This window comes from Varroa jacobsoni, unplaced genomic scaffold, assembly GCF_002532875.2.
Source record: "Varroa jacobsoni isolate VJ856 unplaced genomic scaffold, vjacob_1.0 scaffold_408, whole genome shotgun sequence".
NCBI classification, from domain to species: domain Eukaryota; kingdom Metazoa; phylum Arthropoda; class Arachnida; order Mesostigmata; family Varroidae; genus Varroa; species Varroa jacobsoni.
In genome coordinates, this window is record NW_019213310.1 from 179,977 (window position 1) to 201,346 (window position 21,370).

Genomic DNA, 21,370 nt, shown 5'->3' on the forward strand with positions numbered 1-21,370 from the left:
CAAGAGTAGCTGTAGCTAGAACATCTCGTAGTCTGCTACATTCATTCTAGAGTAATTTTGATGTTAATACCAGCGCCTCCGATGCGATTTGTGAGCATACGATCGTTTGCGCTGTTAAATGTTGTAAGAGTTTTAACGTGCTACATTATACTTCAAATTTAAAAAAAATATGAATATGTCAAAGAAAAGCGACGATAAACTCTACAATCATGACAATTCATCGGTGTTCAACAGCTCCGACAATTTCGGCTAGCCTTATGGTCATATGAAAACAACTGTGATAGTTTTTTAAAGATGGACAGCTACATACGTTTTGTACAAGTGAGCTACTGATGCATTTTTGGCGTACGGTTTTCTAAATGGGTTGGCGTCGAAGAAAGTATTAACAGCTTTAAGGATTGACCACAAGCTACCTTCGGTCTTCGTATTAAAATTTTTTCTTTTTCAGGTACATGCTTGTCCATGGTCTGGTGTCTTTTACAAGGAAAAACACATCGGTCGCAGTCGTTCTGAAATTCGGCGGATTTAAGTAATCTAATGCTCTGAATTTAACTTCGTTTACAGTAATAGTAATTATATTGTGTATTGTATGTAGTGCACTCAGTACATATGCTACGTCTACGTCGTGGCTTCTGTTAGCGTTTAATTGAGCCCTAAATATAAAACAATTTAATTGCCAGGATGCTGTGGTAGTGTGTGATGAGGTACTCACGGCGGTACGAGTTTTCCCCAAGGAATCGCGCATTTCTATCCGGCGTTACATCTCTTTGGGGAATGGAGTATTCTTTTTCCGGTGCGGTACGAAAGAACGATAGAAAAAAAAATCAATCAAAACTAACCAGTCAATATCAATGTATTAAATCGCCTATAACTTAAGTTGCTCAGTCTTCCAAGCTTAGATATGCCTATATGGGTCTGTGCGTTATGCTTTGAAAGTAAATTTCGGAAAAGCTTGCTTGATATTTGGCAAAAGCCTTTACGACTTGCATCTATTCTTTAACCTTAGACCTAAGTAAACGATACGGAAAACTAGCACAGTAATGAAACGCGACATTTTCTTTGGTTTATTCACATTTTTTTCAGGAAAAACCGACTTTCGGACAGAAGATCGTGGACCGTAGCGACACCTACCACGTACACGCTCAACGTGCGGTGTTTGTCACACCTCCCATACAGCGTATCTATTTTCGGCGCGTCCAGTTCCGATTTCCGCATTGATTGCCGCGTCGGAAGAAGCCTACTTACGTCTTAGGCGCGTAGTCGTTTTTGCTTAAGGGGCAGAGTCCCCGGGGTGATAACCTAAAGGGCGTTCGTGGTCCTATCTAACGAAACATCTGTCGTAACCGGCTGTTAGCCCAATTGGGGAAGCACAGCTTGGCGAAGATAGTCCTATTGTTGTCTGCAGCGAACTGTGGTAGGTACCTTTTGTAACAAACCATACAATTGTCGATTGACTCCCTACCATGTTGCATGTGAAAAATATTCTCAGAAAATAGTAAGCGGTATTTTGCGTAGAGTAATTTCACTGTTGAGTTTCAATTGATTTCTCTTTTTTGCTGAGTACTTTTTATATTTATCTTGCTTGCTTGGCATATGTCGCCAATTTTTTAGAGCCACAATATGATTGCAAACTATAAGTTTCGTCTGGTTTCCAGAAAAGAATATAAGTTCCTTTTTATGGTCGTCTAACAAGCAATATTTACATAAGAGCTAGGTCAACAATGGTTTGAGCTCATTATTCCGTGAAGGCAACGAAAACGAGCCCCAAGAGTCATCCGTTTGTATTGCCACCAATATTTCGATACCATAGTTGAGTAAAATTATCGTCGGCGTTTTGAGCGATGTTTTCGGCGTACGGGAAGCCAACAAGGCGAAGGCAGCGTCACTATTATGATCCACATTTTTTGTCTGACAGAACTTCTCGGTTCGTACATTTCGATCGTATTAGATAGAACCATGCGGACCTGCGTGTTTTATTTAGACGTACTTCAGAATATCTATTTTCTTTTCTACTCGTGGTGAACACTTTCTGCCGGCAGTGTATATCAGTATCAAACGCTGTGTCGTTTCTAGATATCCAGCTGAGTGGTCAGGTGAATGGTAGTGTTTCAATCATATTGCTGTGTCGAACTACCGTGGGCATCGACGGCTGCCGTCGTCACTGGGGCACTGGGGGATGCTTCGGAAAATGCAGGAGTTCGCAGTGAAGTGGGAGAAAGTGTTGCGGAATCCTTTCTTGAATATGCAATTGTTTTTCTTGGTAACTATTATCTCTCGAATGATATTGCACAACTGGATCAATTGAGGAACAATCTCATAAGCCACAGAAAAGGCTTATGTGATTTTTTTACGTGTCGCGAGTCGTACTCTAACCTACTATTTTTCTGCTTTTAATATTCATAGGAACAATGTGAAATCGTCATCATTAGCGTAAGTGGAAAGCCCCATTTGATAAATTTCTAGTATCGTTTTTAGAATGTTGATAGCGCAATGTTCATTGATCTCTATTGAGTTGACGTTCATATATACTAAATGACGTGCGTGACTGAGGGCTTTGATGTTTGCTGTTGTCGATGATTTGTAAATTGTATGATTTTCTCTAGGAAACCTGGTTACGAAGCTGAGATTTATCGTGATCAGACTTATAAGATTGCCCCTCACCACGGGGCTATACAAACTCGTCGAGTGTCACAAAATTCGACGCGCCCAGTAGGTTCATCAAAGAGCTTCGAGCTCTCCAGCGAGCTTGATGTAGAGAGTATGTCGAGCGATACGGGTGTTCCGCGCCAATTTGGCATCACAAGCGAATGGAGCGTGACATCTAGCAGCAGTTCGGATGTAGCGCGGACAATCGATGTTCAATCCGACTATAAGGTCAACAGCGTAAGTGGACACAGGAAACTTCCGCCACCTATTGGTACCGGAAAACAACTTATGACCGCTTTTAGACGCCGAAGAACGGGTTAGTTCTTACTACGTTAAATGCCAGGGGCATACGTGACGGGAGGCAAGACGGCACGAAAAATTCAGTAAATATCAGATAGAAATAAAACACGCAAAAAACAGGCCAGAGCGCGTGCTTGGTGGGCGTATATTCGGTGTTCTAATTCAGCTCTTATCTCGTGAACGTTTAACCTAATGTACTAATATCGCGTGTAGCCAACGCGTCGTACGATCAAAGGTAAGTAGGTACAATTCAAATGATTAATTTACGGAAAGAAAATAGCGGCATCTAACGCAACGGGTCTTTTTATAGCGGTAGAAAAGGGATGAAAAAACGGGATGGAAAAGGGCGTTCACTTTGACAGAAGTCTTTTTTTTTTTGATAATGACTTTTGATAATGACTGATTTGTTTCTTTAGCCGGTTCCACAGTTTGCTCGTTTCTCCCCATACCGTTCAAAACAAAAGTGGTCTAAGACCAGACAACGGCACTATCGGCACGTGGATTAGTGGATCGTACAAGATACATTCAGGAGTATTTACTGGCATTCCGGCATTTCAGATCTATATGCTAAAAATTTTGCGCTAAAATGCACCATTGGCTGAGTGAAGAGCACAATGGAGCATGGCTACTCTTGTAAGTCCTTAATGGCCAAGGTCCACATAGAATTATCAGCGGTGGCAAAGAATGAGTACTTCAGCTCATGAAACGCCGAAGAACAGAATTAAGCCAGCTCTTCTCTCTGGCTAAAGGCCCTGATTTACGTGTATGGGAACTGGGTTGAATAACACAGCCAATAAAAAAGGTCCGCATAGTGCTTACTTTGGTGAAGTGAACAAGGCTTTACGACGCCATGACCCCAAGACAAAACTATCCAAACAGCCTCAACTGTATGCGGATTATGCGTCAACGGATTACCATTCTTCCTATTGATGACAAATGAGATTTGTAGTGAAAACAGTTAGTTTGACGGGTGGTCTCGACTCTTCTTGGCTAATATTGGACCTGGGAATTTCTGGCGTGTATGATTAAATAAATTGATCCGCAGTTTGCAAAAGCCGTGGAGAGCGAAAGCAAATACAATACAGAGGCATTTATATATATGCATGTTTTCTGAACCCTTCAGTGTGTTCAATCATTCACATCAGAAACGTCAAGGTCTAATGTCATTTTGGATGACACTTTTGTGTAACGTTTATATAGAGGTAATGGAGAGAAAGATACTGATAATATAATCTTTTTCTCTCTCTCTCTCTCTCAATATATATATATATATTTTTTGCTCTATTGTGAAATATGTGGCACTGTTGACGACGACGGCGTGTCATAGATACTGCACCACTCGAGACATCTGCCTTGTCTATTGAAAACAAAACGCATCCTCGGGTAGTCCGTATGGACGAAGTCGATGCAGAAGCTGAAAATGTATTGAGCATATATTTCCGACGAAGCACGACAGTCAAATATTATATGTATTATAATAGCACATGCTGTGTGTTCACAAAAATTAATGTGTTAGCTCCTATAAGGCTTATTTTATCAAAAGTTTTCGTCTAATCGAGAATTACGAAGCCTGTTATGGCGCACAACCGTGTGTCATTTTGGAAATCGGAGGGATGATTAGCTATTAACCGGTTTCTAAGCGCTGGATGAATTCCCACTAAGAACAAAAACTTGCGTCACCCGAAATCAACCGTGTACAACGTCTCATAAACAGCAGTAAAAACAGGAGCTACTTGTAGTACAATACAATGGAAAATTTACGACAGAAAACACAGTGCGGACATGAAGGTTAATTGCTCTCGCCCAGAAGTGTATTATTACTGATCCTTACGTTTTTATTTTTAGCGAAAAAAATGTGTGGAGATCTCAACTACATGTAATACATGATTAAAGTTAGACCAGCTTTTTGAAGACAACAGAACCAAGAAATATAACCGGTGTTGTTTGTTACTCATTGCTTTTTTATCATTAAGTCGTTTTCAATTATTCCCCCGACAAGATTTATTTTCGATGCAAAAATGATCGCCGGCTTTCTGCCGATTCAGACGGTATGCCTATTGTGAGTAGAAGTCAATTTTCAGACGTAAAAAAACGTGGTGTCCAATAAGAGGTAAGGTATACGTCATCCGTAAAGGCAAACAAGTTGCTTTATTTGTATGTTTCAAACTGTTGTGCGACATTGTCTAACTGAGATGTCTAAAGGAAGGCCATACATCTCCCAAGAATTGATTCAGCGATTTAGTGAAATCAAGAGGTGTGAGGGCGAACCACGTTCTGGCATTAACACAAACGATCGCCAAATAGCTCATATTTACCAAGCAGACGTGCAACATAAGATTGCCGACTTGATTTTATTAAATCGACGAAGTAGAAAACATTTGAAATAAGCCTGTAAGCGGTGCGAGAGCCAAAGCAAAACTGTGATCGTGATGAACAGTAGATACACTCAATAAATAAATATGACCGTTAAAATGAGCGCGTGTAAAACAAAGTAGCAGACTGAAAAGTCCCAACTTAGAGATATCGTACCCCTATATATATATATATATAATGGGTTGTCAAAAAGGAACTGGCCTATTTCTAAGGGGAAAAATATAGCAAATGTTTGATGTTTCAAAATAATCTTACCAAAATAAATATACGCGCGGTTTTAATCGCTGGATTTCTGTCATTTTTGCTGTAATTTTATTAATTTCTGTGCCTTTTATTAGACGAAATAATTCCCATAAACTAAAACTAAAGCTTTCTATGATCTATCACTACAAGGTGTGAGCTACACGGCGCATGCATTGAAACGTCTATATCGAGTGTTCCCTGAGTATTTTCCGGGCGATCTAAGCTTTTGTTGAACCTTTCAGTGGTTTGTTATAATCGTAGAGTTTCGAATCAATCATTTTACCACACGGTATTAACTTACACAATATTTCTATCGCCATCTTTTGCTTTTTATCTGGTCGAAACACGTAGTACCACCTTTTTTGGCGTCGGTCCAAGCTTTGTCAATCACGTATATTTTACGTTTTTGCCACATCATATACTATCGTACGTAATCGATTTCTGATCACTAGTGATTGAACGCTCTGAAAATAGCTTACTTTTTCCATAGGGTTTATATAGAGGTTTAAATTCTTTGACGTCAATTCGGGTGGTATCTGAACGTCGGGCCAGCTTTTTTTTCAGATGCTTTAAAACTATCTAGGTACGGATTTTTATGGCTATCCACGGGTTGCTCGTACCCAATTTTTGCAATCATGTCATCAACCTTTCCGGCAATCGGTCGATCACTGTAAGGAGCAGTCGCTATATCAAATTTTTAGAATGAAAACGACAGGACCACCTTCGGGCCGTTCCTTCCGATAACGGATCTCGACCATAAACAGCAATTTTTCTTTATGGGCCTGGACAGTACTTTTGCCTTCACTGTGATAAAACTCGACAATACAGTATGTGCAAATGTCACTCATCTTCAAAGCGATCTGCCTTAATTCTAGCATTTCTACTTCTGCCCAATTTTGGCTTTCGAGGTGCACCGACGCCTACCTGATGTTACTCAGCTCATTTGAAACATGTAACTTTTGATAGTGCAGTCTGGCTAGAAAAAGGTCAACATTTTATTGACAACCTGATATCAGTGGATCAAACGGGACTGAAACAGGTTTGTCATTTGAGCATGGCAACAATTTTACTGCAAGGCATATATTTGCAAGGCATATATTTGCCATTCGATAAGATAGATGCCAATGTTTTTGAAATTGAACTGTGGACTGCTATACATAAATGAAAATGCTGTATCTATATTACCAATTAAATAGAAACTCATGTGGGATGCATTACAACTGTTCATACTTTATTTCAGGGAATGAAGGTAGCCTCCAAGTTTCCCATATTTTGCAAAAAGTTCCAAGAAGTTCGAAGCATTTTTTTGCGCAGTAGCACAGAAAGTTGGAATTACTCATTACAGCTTCTTCAATATTGTTTTCAGTTTAGAGCCGAGAACGCTGAAAGGGGTTTTTTTTTAGAAAAACTCCGTCAAAAATACATCGGGATAGTGCAGCATCTTTATGTACATCGAAAAAGACGGGGTTAATTCGCGCTGTATACTACGAAAAAAATAACCCCATTAATTTTGATTATGCAGTTATAAGGTCAGTTGCAGCATGTCTATCGTACATTCGTATTCCATATGGCGAAGCAGTAACTTCAACACGGAAGATTGTCTGACTTCCTAATAGAACTAGGCTTATTATTTTGCTACGTGGACCTTTCAGCCATGGTTTTGGATGGTATGCCTTCTGCCATCTCTATAGCAATCCAACGCTCCATAGGCCAAGTACTCAGCGATGAATAGCCAAAGGTCTACTTTATATCAGTAGCACTGTCTCCATCGACCTGCTCTGCAGTGTCTCTAGCTAAACTAGCGCTATTGAATTCTCCTTCGTCTAATTCTTCTGCCTCGGATTTTATTTCCATTTTCGACACGAGTAAACGAAGCAGCGTGACTTGCATCTCCATATTTCGGCTGATCTCACGAATCCTGCATAAAAAACAGAAGCAATTAATCAAATAGAAGGTCCATGGTTCGGGTTGCAGTGCGAGATAATGCGTATCAGCTACGGAAAAATGGCTTGTTTCTGTTAACTAACTTATCTTTCTGCCGGCCCAGTTGTTGGTGGATGTCATTGATGTTGCTTTCGATGAACTGCGTAAACGACTTGTGAAGGTTTTTACTGTTTCTGCTTTGGACTCCGTTGCCGTTGTTTCGTGGGCTTCCGAACCAGCGTTTGATGGTGCGCCACTGTGCAAATCCAGAAAGCATCAAGTTTAAGAGAATAACAGAATATAATTAATACAAAATGTAATAATTATAATAATGTTGATGCATTTTTTCTTCATAGCCGCGATTCATGTTCTTCGTCAGAGATTTATCAGTATAGAAGTATGCTACAGTAGAAAAATATTTGCTGGGAATAGTTGCTATATAAAGATTTGTCTTCGTTATACTGTTAATTAGCTAACACTAGGGGACATATTTGTGTGTCTGGTAGACATTAACGAAAGGCAGAACCAGCCATTATCGGCATTAAGTATGTTTACCCACTTATAGTGTGCGTCGTATATCGACAAGCGTTATAAAGGAGAACGAATTGTTTTGATTTGCTCATTTTTACTTGCCGCCAATGGAATACTCACGAAAATGTTCCCAGTTCCTTTTTGATTTGGATGAATAGACACCTCGGTTCGGTCGACGCTATCGAGAATTCTTTTCGGTAGTTTTCTCTCAAGATCAGTATGCAGACGAACCTGCATCGTTAACCGTTTTAGTTGTGCATTTCGACGAACCGTCTCAATGTCACCGACGGCCAAACCTATCTGTGTTTACGGAAAGAACCTAGAATTAAGGACTGCGTTCCGCTGACATGGGATAATCTGTTCACTTACCACCATTCTGATTTACTCACGGCAAACAGCTTGCATCCTGACTCCGATATCCAGATCGGGGTCAGTAATCTTTTTTTATATTACTTCCAACGGTTCCTATCAGTACGTATCAATACAGGCCTTTTCGTCATTCGTTGGAAATTGATCACCACAGATGCCCAAGAAACGTTAGCCATTTTACTTGTAGTAGCGTGAACAGGTCTCAGAATCTCAGCGGTTAGAATATCCATAAAAATGACGATAATTAATTCGGCTGACTATCTTCAGTCAAAATGATAGGATAATCTGTTTGTGTTGTTTGAAAAGCTGTGGAAAAAACGAGTGAATACCAACGCTCCGGGTTAGCACTGACTCCGAAATACTGCAACAGATCGTATGGTAAACGCACATACACAAGCAAGCAACGTCCATTTTTCCTTGCAGGCCGCCCTGTATTTTCAATTTAGAAGAACACTCACCAAGAGATTCATGAGGAGAATAGGCATCAGGATGATAAAGGCCACCAAGAATAGGGTAGCCGCTACAATTTGATACCATGTTGAGTTTTCTAAATTTCGTAAGGGGCGCAGATATGTGCCCAAGAAGTCCAGTTCGCCTAGCATCATTGTGCCCACTCGGATCAGCGACACAAGCGGCGTATGGAAGCCTTTGTCACCAAGACTCTGAAATGAATCCAAGTGTCCACTTAAAATATGGTCAATCCAATTGGCTATCGCTGAACGCAGAGCCGACAATCATATGTATATATCTTGTTTCAGAGCTAATCACACTGTGATGTATATAGAAACTGTTTATGTACATATTAGCTACCGTGCGATACTACAGTATATTATGCAATCGCTAGCCAATATAGAATCGTAAATTGATGAGTAGAGAATGCGAGTTTAGACCATTTTTTGCTTTCAGGTGTTGAGGCAAGATCATACTCACAATCGGCTTGAACGTAACGTTTCCTGTTCTATGGTCGAAGATAGGCTGCTGAACGGTAAGGTCAACGCGAGCCAATAGGATGTGGAATGATAAGCCAAACGCGATGATCAAGACCGAAAATACCATAACGACGCGCAGGAGCGTCGATAAAATTTCAAGGAACATCACAACATAGAGGCCCACTCGGTTGAACCTGGTAGCAGACGAAGCAATGCAATATTGTTAGGCGACCGTCATCGAGGAAAAGTTGTTATGTATCCAACACACCTCCCAAAGTTCGAAGGGCACTGTTAAATATTAGGCAACACAAGATGTTCTCTATTCCAATTTCAAGTAATGTTATGTTGTTTAGATAGAAAGATGTGTTCCGCTCTCGGGATCGAGTGCATGATAGGCCTCATTATCGTAAAAGAAGCGTATCTGTATTATTCAATTTGATATCGTTATTTGTAATGATTATTAACCTTTGTAGAAATAGTAGATAGTTGAACCAAGCTAGAAAAACTGCTACCGCTGCAACGATGTTCTGGTATGATTTTTCCTCTATTCGAGTCAGCTGTGAGAGGGCCATTAAACCGGCTGCCAAATAGAGAGTCCATTCGAGTATGTTCATTACATCCACAAAATATTTTGTTCGCTAAAAGAAAGTAAGCAAATTAAACAAGTTTCGATAAATTGACAATTGGAATTTGCCTGTCATGTAGATGTGCCCATATACTGGGATAGGGTCGATAGTGGGCTCATGATTCGACAAAAGAAGGTAGAACAAAATGCCCCTGCAATAATTTCCTACGCGAGAGAAATATGTTACCCCACTGCGCCTCCTGCTTGCAGACATCACCGGACTCGATGCGTTACCTGTTGTATCAACTGAAAGGCTTCCTTGACAACGTTAACTAGGACGAATGATAATACGACCACAGATGTCATCGATGACAGGGTCGCCTACGAAAAACCAATCGTTACACACGCGTCGTTATGCACACATCATCGTATAATAGGCTTAGCTATATAATTATGATGATCGAACGGTATAGATAAACCTAACGAGATCAGCACACCCACTGAATTGAATACGGTAATGTTTCTTTCATGTACGTGTTATTATTACTATCTCTTTTATTGCTAATCATCTTCGTTCGTTAGGCCGTAGTCAGCTGAATACCGCCCGCTCATTTTGTGACAATAAACGACTAGCTAGATCTATACATTTTGTTTAACGAAGAAAATACAAACAAGCACTAACATTACACACACTTACAAGCGAAGGCCGAACGAACGCATCAGCAACCTCGAAACTAGATATTCCCTGATGCCTTTTTTTGTTGTCCTGCATTAGTTGCACCGCGTTTAGAGTGAGGAAACACAGAAAAACTGTATAAACCATCAGATTTAATATATGGAAATATATTCCGTACGCATTCCTGCCAACAGAAAAGGTAACATATGAGTCTTATTAGTGTTTCTATAATTACGGGCCGTTATTTCTTCCAGAAGAACGAAATAGGCGCACTGAGTTGCTAATGTTTCCATATTTATTTGGGCTCCTTCAGCATCCATCTCTCCCGCTAACAAAGCTTGGTTTGCTTAAACCGAACGTTTATAAATAGTGAGCACTAAGGAATGAATCATTTTTCACCATTTTGTTTCGAGATATTTGACGCTTAACGGATGGGACAGCAGCTCTTCGCGGCCATAGCGCACCATAATCTACAAAAGAACAAAGCGATAATCCCTGTTACTGCCATCACTAAACGACAGAGGTATCTATATAGAAACTATTCGAAATTAGGAAGAGCTCTGTTGAACACGCCGTTAAATTTTCAGTACACGTTCTTCCCTGCGCTAGTGGTTAGGAAAAACCGAGCGCTTACGTTCATAACGGGTAAGGGTTCATCTGTCATAGGGACCACATCTGCCCCTTCCGAATTTTGGAGACATGTGAAACTGTATTTTACCTGAAAAAAAAAGAACCACTTGTAAGATGTCTATTAAGCCTAGAAAAATCATATAGTGCTTCATATAGCTTCGATAATAGATAAACACACTAGTCACGTAATTCGTATAGATGAGGTTGGACTATACGTAGTTTTCTCTTGATAAAATTTCGTTTATGGAGATCTGAAATTAGCCTGCTTCCTTTTGAGTAACGCGCAGGACATAGCTGCTTTTTTTGCGTTGAAAAAAGGTAATGCCTATCACATATTACTTAACATTAGTGAATCTTGAATTCATTTGGCTTATCGTTGAATTGGACCTGACTGACATAGCGTTAATTGTAAAGACTGCCTTAGCATAAGACTGTTAGTAATACCCATAACACAAGTTATCATATTCTCTTAAGTAGCTTATACTTTTTTATTTCCTTTTTTTCGTCGCCTCACCGAATAGCAGTCTTTGTTTCTTTGTGGTCCGCTTAAATCAAGTGAGTTCATTATTGGGCATAAAAACTTATATTACAGCTTTGTTCATATAGAATTGGTGGGCTTTCTCGTTTACGACGCAGGGCGATGTTCGATCGAAGGTTACAAAACCTACAAAATATTCGTCGGAATCGTGGCTCATCTTGGACTTCGAAATGCCTCTATCGAGAACCGTCGTCATGACTTCAGGCATCACTGCAATCAATCCTTCAACGAGACAGCTGTAGGTTTTCACCTGACACGTCATTACTTCGTCGCTCCTGTACACAATAAAAATCTTTTGATCATTATATTGCACAGTTTAGAACGTGTCTATATTTGCTTCGAAAATGGCGCTGGTTACTTGACCATGTCTTAAACAATCCCATAGCAATTTTTCTTTCTACGCTAGCAGAATCGTTATAATAAATAAAGTCCAATTAGAATGCGTCCAACCTTGACGGATGAATCACCATAGCCATAGCGACCTCAGAATGTTTGTAATGGAGGGCGTAGTCCATAGGGGTCATATCGAGACCGTTTTTTATTATTTTGCAATTTAAGTTGAGTAGATTGATTGCAGTACTTGAGCGGTTTTTCATCGCTGCCATATGGAGGGCTGTATTCTGAAAAAAAAAAAATTATCAAGTGACGCCAAAAAGATATCGGATGTTTCGCGAGCTGTTGCATTCTATTAATGATTTGTACATTAAAACAATTGTACTGATGGATAAGGGTGGTAACCGCGACGAATCTATGGCATGAAATGTTCTGACGTTCCAATACTCTCCTAACGCAATGAATTATTTCTGTACAACCAAGCTGTTTGCCTATACCTATCCTACAGAAAATGCCAACCCAATAATCCTTGAGTACAGAAGAGCAATATTTTAAAAGGACAAACCCCATCAGGCATCCTACAGAAAATGCCAATCCAATAATCCTTAGTACAGAAGAGCAAAATTTTAAAAGGACAAACCCCATCTCGATCCGTTTGGTCCAGCAAATGCGAGTGTACAGCAAGTAACTGATCCATTGTATTGTTATAACCGTTCATTGAGGCATAATGGAGTGGCGTACGACCCTTGTGGTCTCGATGCAGAAGAGCACCTATGAATTTGAAGAAATGTTATTGTTAAGCGCCCAGATATGTTATTATCAATATTATATAATTAAAGCCCACCTTTAATAATAATAGTGTGATACTATCTTCTGTATAAAACTCGCGACGGTAACAAAAGATGATAACAGACTAATTTTGAACTGAATCTGGCGAGCGTGATACACGGCATGATGGTTTACTCCAGAGTGCGGTGTGGACAAATCGTGAAGCTCGACGCCAGTGAAAGAAGAGTCGAGTCAATATATGCTATAAATGATTATAAAAATAACGCGTTCTTTATCTATAGGCACTAACGCTTTAGACCTGAAATCAGAAGGTCTCCGCTTCTTATCGAGTTAGGCGAATTTATACGACTTTCCACTTGCAAATAGTTAATAAAATGAATTGTTATGCTTTTCTATTATTATTTTTACCGAATTATATTATTACTTGTACCAAAAGATTGAAACAAATAACCTGCCTTTATCAGATACAATCTTACAGAGACAAGGATACTCCACGTTTTCAAAATACTTAGTCAATCTAAAATATGTAAAAACCTTTTACAAGCAGTAGATGTACGACGCGCACGTGTCCGCATTGCGAAGCAAGGTGAAGTGGCGTCTTTCCCATCCCGTCCATCTCGTTAATGATGAGATGACCCTTTTTACTGTCGAGTAGATGACGAACCTGTAACAACGTATTGAGGATCATTTCAATTCTCTCGGCAAGCCGTATTCGATCGGCCCTTCTCACTTCATGGCCGGAAATCTTTGAAAATGTAGGCTTACTTCATGTTTAATGTGTATAATTTAATATACGATCAATACAATTTTCTGATTCGTCGAACTGATAAGTAATCAATTACGTTGCATGAAAGAATTTAAATGATGACAGTGGCGAACCACGGACCGTGTTGAAGCGTCCGAACATCGCTGCGAAGTGTAGAGGTGACTGGTTTTCATTATTTTTCAGGTTGACAGAAGCTCCTAAGGCTATTAGAGATTGAATACTTTTTAGTTGGCCGTTACGCGCGGCGTAGTGTAGTGCTGTACAACCATACGAGTCCCTGAAAACCGTGTCCAATAAAGGTTGGAGCGCAGGGCAGGAAGTGCTTAGTGAATGAACCTTACGCAACGTCAAGTCTAAGAGTTTAAGGATTACCTAACCTTCTATCTGTGAACGGTTTAAGGTCTGCATACTTCTCTTAGGTTAAAAATGGAATAGCTATGCTAGTATGGCCGAGGACTCGTGTATTCGAGGAGCGTTAGAGTTCCAGTTGGAGAATATACAAATATATATATATATATATATAAATAAAAAATAAATCATAAATAAATGTAAAAAGCATGCGAGTCCCTATATAGTAGTTTCGGGAAAACATTATCCTTTTATGGCTAAAACGTATACCTCTCATTAAGTAACTGGATGAAATCCTCAAGTCTGTCGTTAATGCTTGTGGTGAACTCTTCGATAGAACCACTACTCAACACGATATGGTGCAGTAAATTCCGGCCCTGATTGTCGCGTTGAAGACCCAAGTCTGCCCCAAGCTTTAGGACACTTGTTACAGTTTTCCACGCGCCTGAGGATAGAATTCGCCGTTACTGGTATGGATACAGACGAGTCGATTCGGTCTGCCTATTTTTGTAGACTGTCAAGTTTGCGATTTACTCGCGTAATAATGTATAAAGAGCGATTTTTTTTCCGACAAAAAAGCGCTCTTTCCAGGGCCCACCTTCTCGAGCATGAGATAATTGACCAAGAAATTGCGCATAAAGCCTTTAAGTTTAAAGTTTTGTATCGGGTCTGCATCTTACAACTTGAATTGTTGCGGCAACGATCTACTTATTCTACGATTGGTGTTGAGTAATTGCCTGATACTCACTCCTGGCGGCTGCAAGCAGCACAACAGATCGACCTTCCTTATCTGTAGCATTCAAAGACGCTCCCTCATCTACCAAAAAATTTACGAGTTCTACATGATCGAACATGGCAGCGCAATGCAATGGCGTCATGTTTTGAGCATCCGCGCACGTAAGACAGCCCTAAACGATTTACGGTAAAGACAAAAAAAAAGCAATTTGTGTCAGATTAGGTATAAACGAAGCAGATCGTTATTGTTGTTAAATCTATTTTTATTGAAGCAGTTTCGTCCAGACAGCGACCAAATTCAGTAACATCTCTAAGTTGGTAACTGTTGACAGGCGTCGCTACTTACCATTTTCTGGTCGGGCTGACATCTGAACATAAGTTTGACGATGTCGATGGCTCCCTGCGAGCAGGCCAAATGCACTGGGGTAGACAGGTCATGTTGTTGTGTTGAGATCAGGGCACCGGATTCTAAGCAGAGCTCGACAGCTTTCAGATCGCCTATCAGTTGCAAGCAGATTATAGGTTAGGGTCTAGGGCGCTATGCGAAGAACAGAAATATTTTAGATTAAATTGAAATAGGACTATTCCTACTTGAATTCTTGTCAGAGCTGAGGCGGTTATAACCGACATTTAAGTGAAGAAACCATTATGTTTTTTAATGGAAAAGTATATTTGCCATCTGCGGCAATCAAAATGTATTTAAATAAACTTGGTTTAGAAACAAGGGCAGACTGCTAAGAGTAGCATGAAACTTGGAAGTTGCTGAACTTTTACTGTACAAATACAGTTACACGTGCAGTGTAGAAGATGGCTTTCCACATGATTCTCGAACAACAGCATAAATTATTGTGACGTGTTAGGTCTAACTTTTTACATAAAATTAAGATGCCTAGCTAGATTTCTTTCTCGCTATTACAGATTTCGCAAACCGAAATAACTATAACTAAGGATGTAACTTCTGCTATCTACTAGGACAAAGCAAGCTTTCTTAATGTATACTTTCAAAATCACGTGTATTTTTTCTTTTTCCGCCTCAAACGGCCAGATTATATCCTAGATAAATATCGCGAAACGAATATATTTGGTGATATTATCTTTAATATCGCAAAATATTAACCCACGTTGATTGAACCATCAACGTGCGTAACGAACTTCCGGCCGTCTTCGCTGCTCTACCTTTATCCTCTCACTCAGAGTTCTATCCCTAACTCTGCAAATCGACGTTACAAGGGAGCCACACTATTATTTTGACTCTTAAAACTTAACATGTCTTCTGACAGTTTCCTACATATTCGTATACTATTTCCCTGCCGACCTGGTCATTGCTGGCCTCTTTTGAACCGGTTATAGCTACTTTCTTCTATAGAAGAAAAATTCTTAAGGACCATCCCAATGTCTACCGACTTCTTCTCTTGCAAAGATCCTTGAATGATGTATACCCATTCAACTTAAACTCCAACTTTTCTGTCTAACTCTTGTCCTATCTCTCCACCATTTAAACTTTCGGAAGAGCTTTGCTTGCGAGGACCGCCCTCAATGACGTCTCAATGCAGATTTGTCGATGTGACTAAAACTTTAAACTAGATTATGTTGTTGCTACTCTACTATCATCTTATATAGGATCTTCTGACGTCTCCTGGTCATATTTCTCGAGTTTTATAACAAACAGATCTAAATAAGAATCGTGGGAGCTTTTTTATTCTGCGCAACGCTTAAAAATAACTGGCCAAAGTACCATCCTAAGTCCTACACTACCTATTCTCCACATTAACAATCTCCTCTTTATAGGGAACTGAAGTCCCTACAGCTTGACCAAACCTATTGCTGATAACATCACAATACTCATACTCTGCCACCAATAGCATAGCTCTACTTAACTCTTATTCATAGGCTAGACTTGATATCGCTCTCTAAAGTTCCATATTAGTAGGAGTTTTTTTTTCAAGCACCCTCGTTGCCCCCTTTCTGTTTCTGCTACTCTCACCGTTGATTCCTCATTTCCCGCCCCGCTTTTCGGTTTTCTATTATAGAACTATTCCTTTTAGCCATCTCATGTTAATGGTCTTTCGCCTAGATAACCCCGTGTTATCTCCACCCCCTTACCTCATGTTCCTTGAGCGACCTCCAAAAATCTTTACTAATCCCTGTTTGTCCCTCTTATTTTTTACGGTGTGTTTTTATGAGAACAGGTCGCAGCTGTAAAATAAGGCAATTTCAAATCTCATAAATGCCCTTGTTGTGCCTCCTCTGTCTCTTCTTATTGTTTTCTTATGTTTTTCTCGACAAACCTTGGTTCTGCCTCTTAGCCTACTAGTCAATCTCTTACGGCACTAGCCTACTAGGTTTGGTCATTTAGCTCCTCCTCCGTTCTCATGCATCAGGTACTCTCCTCACCCCTGATCTCTGTTATTGATTGCTCCACAGAAGCCCCGATCCCAACCTCAAAGATCGAGCTCTCAATCCAATTACTTCGTAAAAATCTCATCACTCCGTTCATTTAAAAGCTATGTTATTAATTGTCTTCCCAAAAAATGTCTTTCATTGCCCCTTTATTGTAACTGACTAGCTTACCCAAACGTAAATCTACCCATCCTATACTTTTTTTTAATAGTGTTATTACTAGTCTTGCTATTATTATGTCTCTTTTTACTCTACTTCTACGTATGTTCTCTCCTTAAACTGCTGCGACTCCACTAGTTATTGAGAATGACTTCATACTAAACGCGTTAGGTACGGGTGCGGTACCTCGACCTACTTACGATATTGAGCGATTCATTCGAAACCATTCCCTAAACATCGTTATATAATATCACTGAAGCACGAGTTCCGATAGACATATTCGCCATTACAAAAGATTTATTTAGAATTTATCTAGTGATATGTAAGCATATCTGTCTGAATAGAGAAATAAACAGCTGTACATTGGACACACTAATCGGAACGCAGTTGTTAATCCACATGTCGATCTGGACTGACAAAAGCTACTCTTGTCGTGGATCATGTGCCGATAGTATAGCAAGATATATATACGCACATATATATTAATTGTCCTTTGTTTCACCTAGAGGTAGATGGAGCTAGCTTGTTCTACGAATAAAGCAACGCAAAATCGGCGTACAACACTCAAGTAGTCAGTTCCACAAAATCGACCGCCCCCCCCCCCCCGTGTTTGGGGGTAAATTGAAGTGAAATAACTTTAACGAACCCTGAGAAGGCAAAACTATAGCGAATATTTAGTCAATGTCGCCCAAATTTTCTTAACACCCTGTCACTTTGTGTTCCGTTAAGTTTACCCAACTATTGTCATCAAGCCAACCCACATTTTCCCTTGTATCTTATGAATTGGTGAACAGGAGCCAAAAATCTCTGAAGTTTATTTACGTCCGTAAAATCTTTACCATTAATTAATTTAACTACCGATTACTAGATATTCAACACTTCGGATTGACAATGACAAAGCTATAACGCAAACATTTTTTTTCACAGGCCTTAGACATAATCGAGCTGACATGATATTGGCATAATCTTCGGATAAAATTTCATTTGAGGAGCAGCGGATGAAGACCAGAACATGTTGCTAAGAGGATAATAAACACTTCACTACAGACAGAATTATCAAGTACCCTCTGTCTGTGACACAAGGAGAGATGCTCTCACTTCTAGCTATAATAATAGGAACTAGATTTAGCAGTGCTTTTGCAATCTATGCAGGCAATTTATCTTCTGCAAAACGTATTTCTCGGTGTGGTAGATCTAAGCATCATATTATTTGGGCTGTTCTTCAAATCTGAGCATAAGTTTATAGCATGATCCTTAACCCTTAACAGCATACTACGACGTGTTAGATAAGATGTTTGCTACAATATAGAGTCGGATTGTTAGGATCATGACCACTAAAACGTGTTCGTAAATGAAATGGTAATCATTTGCTGACTTTTGTCGCAGTCCTAAAAGGACCTAATGAGAAAACCTTCTCATCTCATATATGTGGCACGATTTGTGTGGCCATACCTATACTCGTAGGAGGCCAAGTTGGAATAACGATTTTACAATAACACCCCGAAGCAATAACAATCTAGATCCTAATTAAGCTGTATTCAGTTCCGCTGACTTCTGAGTGCAGTACACATTTTTCTAATGGACGCTGTATGATTCCCCTGCAGTTTGTGAAGGGCTGGCTCTTCGTCGTATAGTATCTCGTATAACGCTGCATCATCACATTTGTTATATATATATATTTTGCTTTAACATGGCTCTCAACCCACCCGGACTAACGATTAGTGAAGTAGCGTAATTAATATACAAATGGAGAGTAGTGACAGGCCTCGATAAAGAGGAGAAGTCCAAGGCTGACACGCCCAATTTTCGTGCAGGACGCGGCGAAAAGTTAGGCAATGGAGCGGGGCACAAACATACATTTTGAAAGATATTACTTCTCTAATATGATATCTAACCTTCAACTATTAGATTAAATGATAAATGATCGTAGTATGACATACCTGCGTGTACCGCTGAGTGTAGGGGAACATTGCCATCGGCATCGAAAAGCTTCATCATGTCCGCTCGGGGGATCCCAATCGACTCGCAGAACTCCAGTAGAACTCGCATTGCGTTGGCGGACGCGTTTTTCGCCGCCTCATGTATAGGGTAGAAGCCATTGTCGCAAGTGGTTTTCGGCGACGCCGCGAAGTCACGCAACTGCTCATGGTGAAGACAAACCCTGAATTACTTACTTTACAAAACGTATGCCCAACAACGGGAGTAGTGATAATAATGCAAGTAATACTATTTGTAGAGAAACAATGGTCATATGTGACTACTGGTTATTTGTCAGCTTTTCCATGATGGAGAAAAAAGCATTCTATATGACGTTTCATTGAAGACGCAGATGTATTTTTTTGAAAGGAGAAATTATCAAAAAAGATCCTTCTCCGAAAGGAATCAATGATTCTGCTCTGGAAAACTTTATTACATTTGAATTCTATAATGATAAGTATTAATTCCCATGAATGAATATGGTGGTAGCATGAATTTTACTGTATATACTGACCAGGATCTATATTATGTAATTAACTGCTGCACACAGTGTGTACAAAGAAGAGTCAGCCCTTATTCTCCATCGGACTTGTGATCCTATTACCCAGTGTTTATGCGTTCTCACGATTATTCGGACCGCTTTAGGCCATGCAAACTCACTAAGTTTCACCATTAGACATGATGAAGATACATATGGAGATTATTCTACTTAGAACGAACCAAAAGCCGTTGGAACAAGTCTTCACAAAGCCCATAGATCGACTCGGAACATATTACGCCCTTTCCAGCTTAGCTGCATAACCATGGTTATGCGTAAAGTTCTATTTGTAATTTATTATTAATGAGATCAGTAGTTTAATAATACCACCAGTTACGTACGTAGGACGATTCTTCTCCTGTCGATGATAGACTATTTGAGTTGAGCCAGGCTTTATTGATCAAATACGTCTGAAATGTGTGCGATCTAAAGGGCAAGCCACATAATGGCCTACTTATTCTGTTATTAAAGTCAATCTATTCATAGTAAATGAGAAAACACCTAATGCGGAATTAAGGATTATATGTGTGTGCTGACCGAATGAAATTGTTTCCGATTTCCACGGTAACTTACGAGTACGAGTGCTGCTTCAGCATTATCCGAGATGCACGCGATATGTAGTGCCGTTCTTCCGTGCTTACTCCTCTGTTCAACGTCGATCTTATCCTTAAAATTGCAAAGCGCTTTGAGGGAAGCTACCTGTATTTAAAAGAGAGGAAATGATTTAGTTTTCGTATCGTAACTACGTTGTATGCAAATGTACGAAAGCTTCGAGAGGGGTGAGCGATCATTGGAGCCTGTATTTATATATGTAGCCAGACACGGTATCGATAAGCAAAAACAGAGTTGAATTGGGGGGGTGCGTTTGGCTCAAGGTTTCTCAAGGTGATTCTAAGTACACGGCAAGCTTTATATACGTGTTTAAAAGGACTTGTTAACATAATGAGTAAACAACAAAAGTGGTAAGATGTCCTTTCGTCAATGTTATCTTCTAGAAAAACAGTAGCATTATCCTATCCATACAAACTGACCTAACTGATTTTTAACTATTTGTGAAATTTCAGTCCTACACTTCGATCATCCATATAAGATCTCGAAGAAACCTTTAAATTTATAGCCTTTTCCTCAGTACCTATAATCTAGGTAAATGCGTAAATACATAATCAGCATTCGGCCCTTCATCGTGCACATCCTGTTATGTCTAGACAAGCGGTACCTGTATGTTAGGTTTCTAGAAATTAGTGGATATAACCTGTGAGCTAGCTCCATTATTTTACCGAACTCACCTAGCTACTTGACCTGAAGTGTCAAAATAAAAGAGGAACGTTGTTGTTAAAGCTATGCATTTGTAATAGCTTAATTTAGAGCCAAATAACAAAGCAGATATTGTATGAGCAAGGCTATATAGGCACTTGGTATTGACTAAATTATTGCGTCCGAATCAATACTTTACTGTTACATTACCAGCTGTTATCGGTTCGGAAAATAGCAAAGAGTCGCGTAATACATTTCCGGTCCCGCTTCTGTAGCAGTTGAGTTACAAATATTTTTTTAACCCACTTTCAGATGTTCTACGAACTTCGCTTTGGAAAGTTTTACGAA

At 39.7% G+C, this 21,370-nt stretch overlaps 2 protein-coding genes and 1 long non-coding RNA gene across 5 annotated transcripts in view; 2 read left to right on the plus strand and 1 right to left on the minus strand.

Moving 5' to 3' along the window:
- Positions 1 to 9,382, plus strand: LOC147753533 (uncharacterized). The gene is made up of 4 exons (XR_015310937.1): positions 1 to 123; positions 449 to 529; positions 1,084 to 1,414; positions 9,292 to 9,382. It is a non-coding gene; the product is annotated as an uncharacterized LOC147753533 (long non-coding RNA).
- LOC111260184 (uncharacterized) lies at positions 1,497 to 5,608 on the plus strand. Of its 3 annotated transcripts, none has more exons than XR_015310934.1 (4): positions 1,497 to 1,924; positions 2,404 to 2,430; positions 2,604 to 3,181; positions 3,363 to 5,608. XR_015310934.1 is itself a non-coding variant. In XM_022832756.2 (3 exons), exons 1-3 carry the CDS (start codon positions 1,842 to 1,844, stop codon positions 2,965 to 2,967), a joined length of 474 nt encoding a protein of 157 aa, XP_022688491.1. In that variant the 5' UTR covers positions 1,497 to 1,841; the 3' UTR covers positions 2,968 to 5,608. The 3 variants fall into 3 exon arrangements, 1 of the variants encoding a protein (XP_022688491.1); XR_015310935.1 differs by having other exon boundaries at positions 3,505 to 5,608; XM_022832756.2 differs by having other exon boundaries at positions 2,604 to 5,608.
- Positions 6,768 to 21,370, minus strand: part of TrpA1 (Transient receptor potential cation channel A1) — a 26,605-nt gene continuing 12,002 nt past the window's right edge. The window contains exons 4-23 of the mRNA XM_086968198.1: positions 20,342 to 20,467; positions 19,194 to 19,392; positions 15,041 to 15,192; positions 14,708 to 14,867; positions 14,230 to 14,404; positions 13,732 to 13,888; positions 13,380 to 13,509; positions 12,697 to 12,827; positions 12,174 to 12,343; positions 11,854 to 11,998; positions 11,190 to 11,273; positions 10,955 to 11,025; positions 10,577 to 10,739; positions 10,174 to 10,260; positions 9,780 to 9,952; positions 9,316 to 9,508; positions 8,844 to 9,047; positions 8,137 to 8,316; positions 7,590 to 7,741; positions 6,768 to 7,480 (exon numbers count right to left, since the gene is read on the minus strand). Of these exons, the coding sequence (XP_086824324.1) occupies positions 7,303 to 7,480; positions 7,590 to 7,741; positions 8,137 to 8,316; positions 8,844 to 9,047; positions 9,316 to 9,508; positions 9,780 to 9,952; positions 10,174 to 10,260; positions 10,577 to 10,739; positions 10,955 to 11,025; positions 11,190 to 11,273; positions 11,854 to 11,998; positions 12,174 to 12,343; positions 12,697 to 12,827; positions 13,380 to 13,509; positions 13,732 to 13,888; positions 14,230 to 14,404; positions 14,708 to 14,867; positions 15,041 to 15,192; positions 19,194 to 19,392; positions 20,342 to 20,467 (3,030 nt within the window). The 3' untranslated portion in view covers positions 6,768 to 7,302. The remainder of the gene's footprint in view (positions 7,481 to 7,589; positions 7,742 to 8,136; positions 8,317 to 8,843; positions 9,048 to 9,315; positions 9,509 to 9,779; positions 9,953 to 10,173; positions 10,261 to 10,576; positions 10,740 to 10,954; positions 11,026 to 11,189; positions 11,274 to 11,853; positions 11,999 to 12,173; positions 12,344 to 12,696; positions 12,828 to 13,379; positions 13,510 to 13,731; positions 13,889 to 14,229; positions 14,405 to 14,707; positions 14,868 to 15,040; positions 15,193 to 19,193; positions 19,393 to 20,341; positions 20,468 to 21,370) is intronic.

Bases quoted from the DNA above. Each gene is read 5' to 3' on its own strand.
- LOC111260184 (XM_022832756.2), top strand. From the start codon at position 1,842: ATGTTTTCGGCGTACGGGAAGCCAACAAGGCGAAGGCAGCGTCACTAT. The intron at 1,925-2,403 runs GTTCGTACATTT...TAATATTCATAG, and splicing joins TTGTCTGACAGAACTTCTCG to GAACAATGTGAAATCGTCAT. The intron at 2,431-2,603 runs GTAAGTGGAAAG...GATTTTCTCTAG, and splicing joins GTGAAATCGTCATCATTAGC to GAAACCTGGTTACGAAGCTG.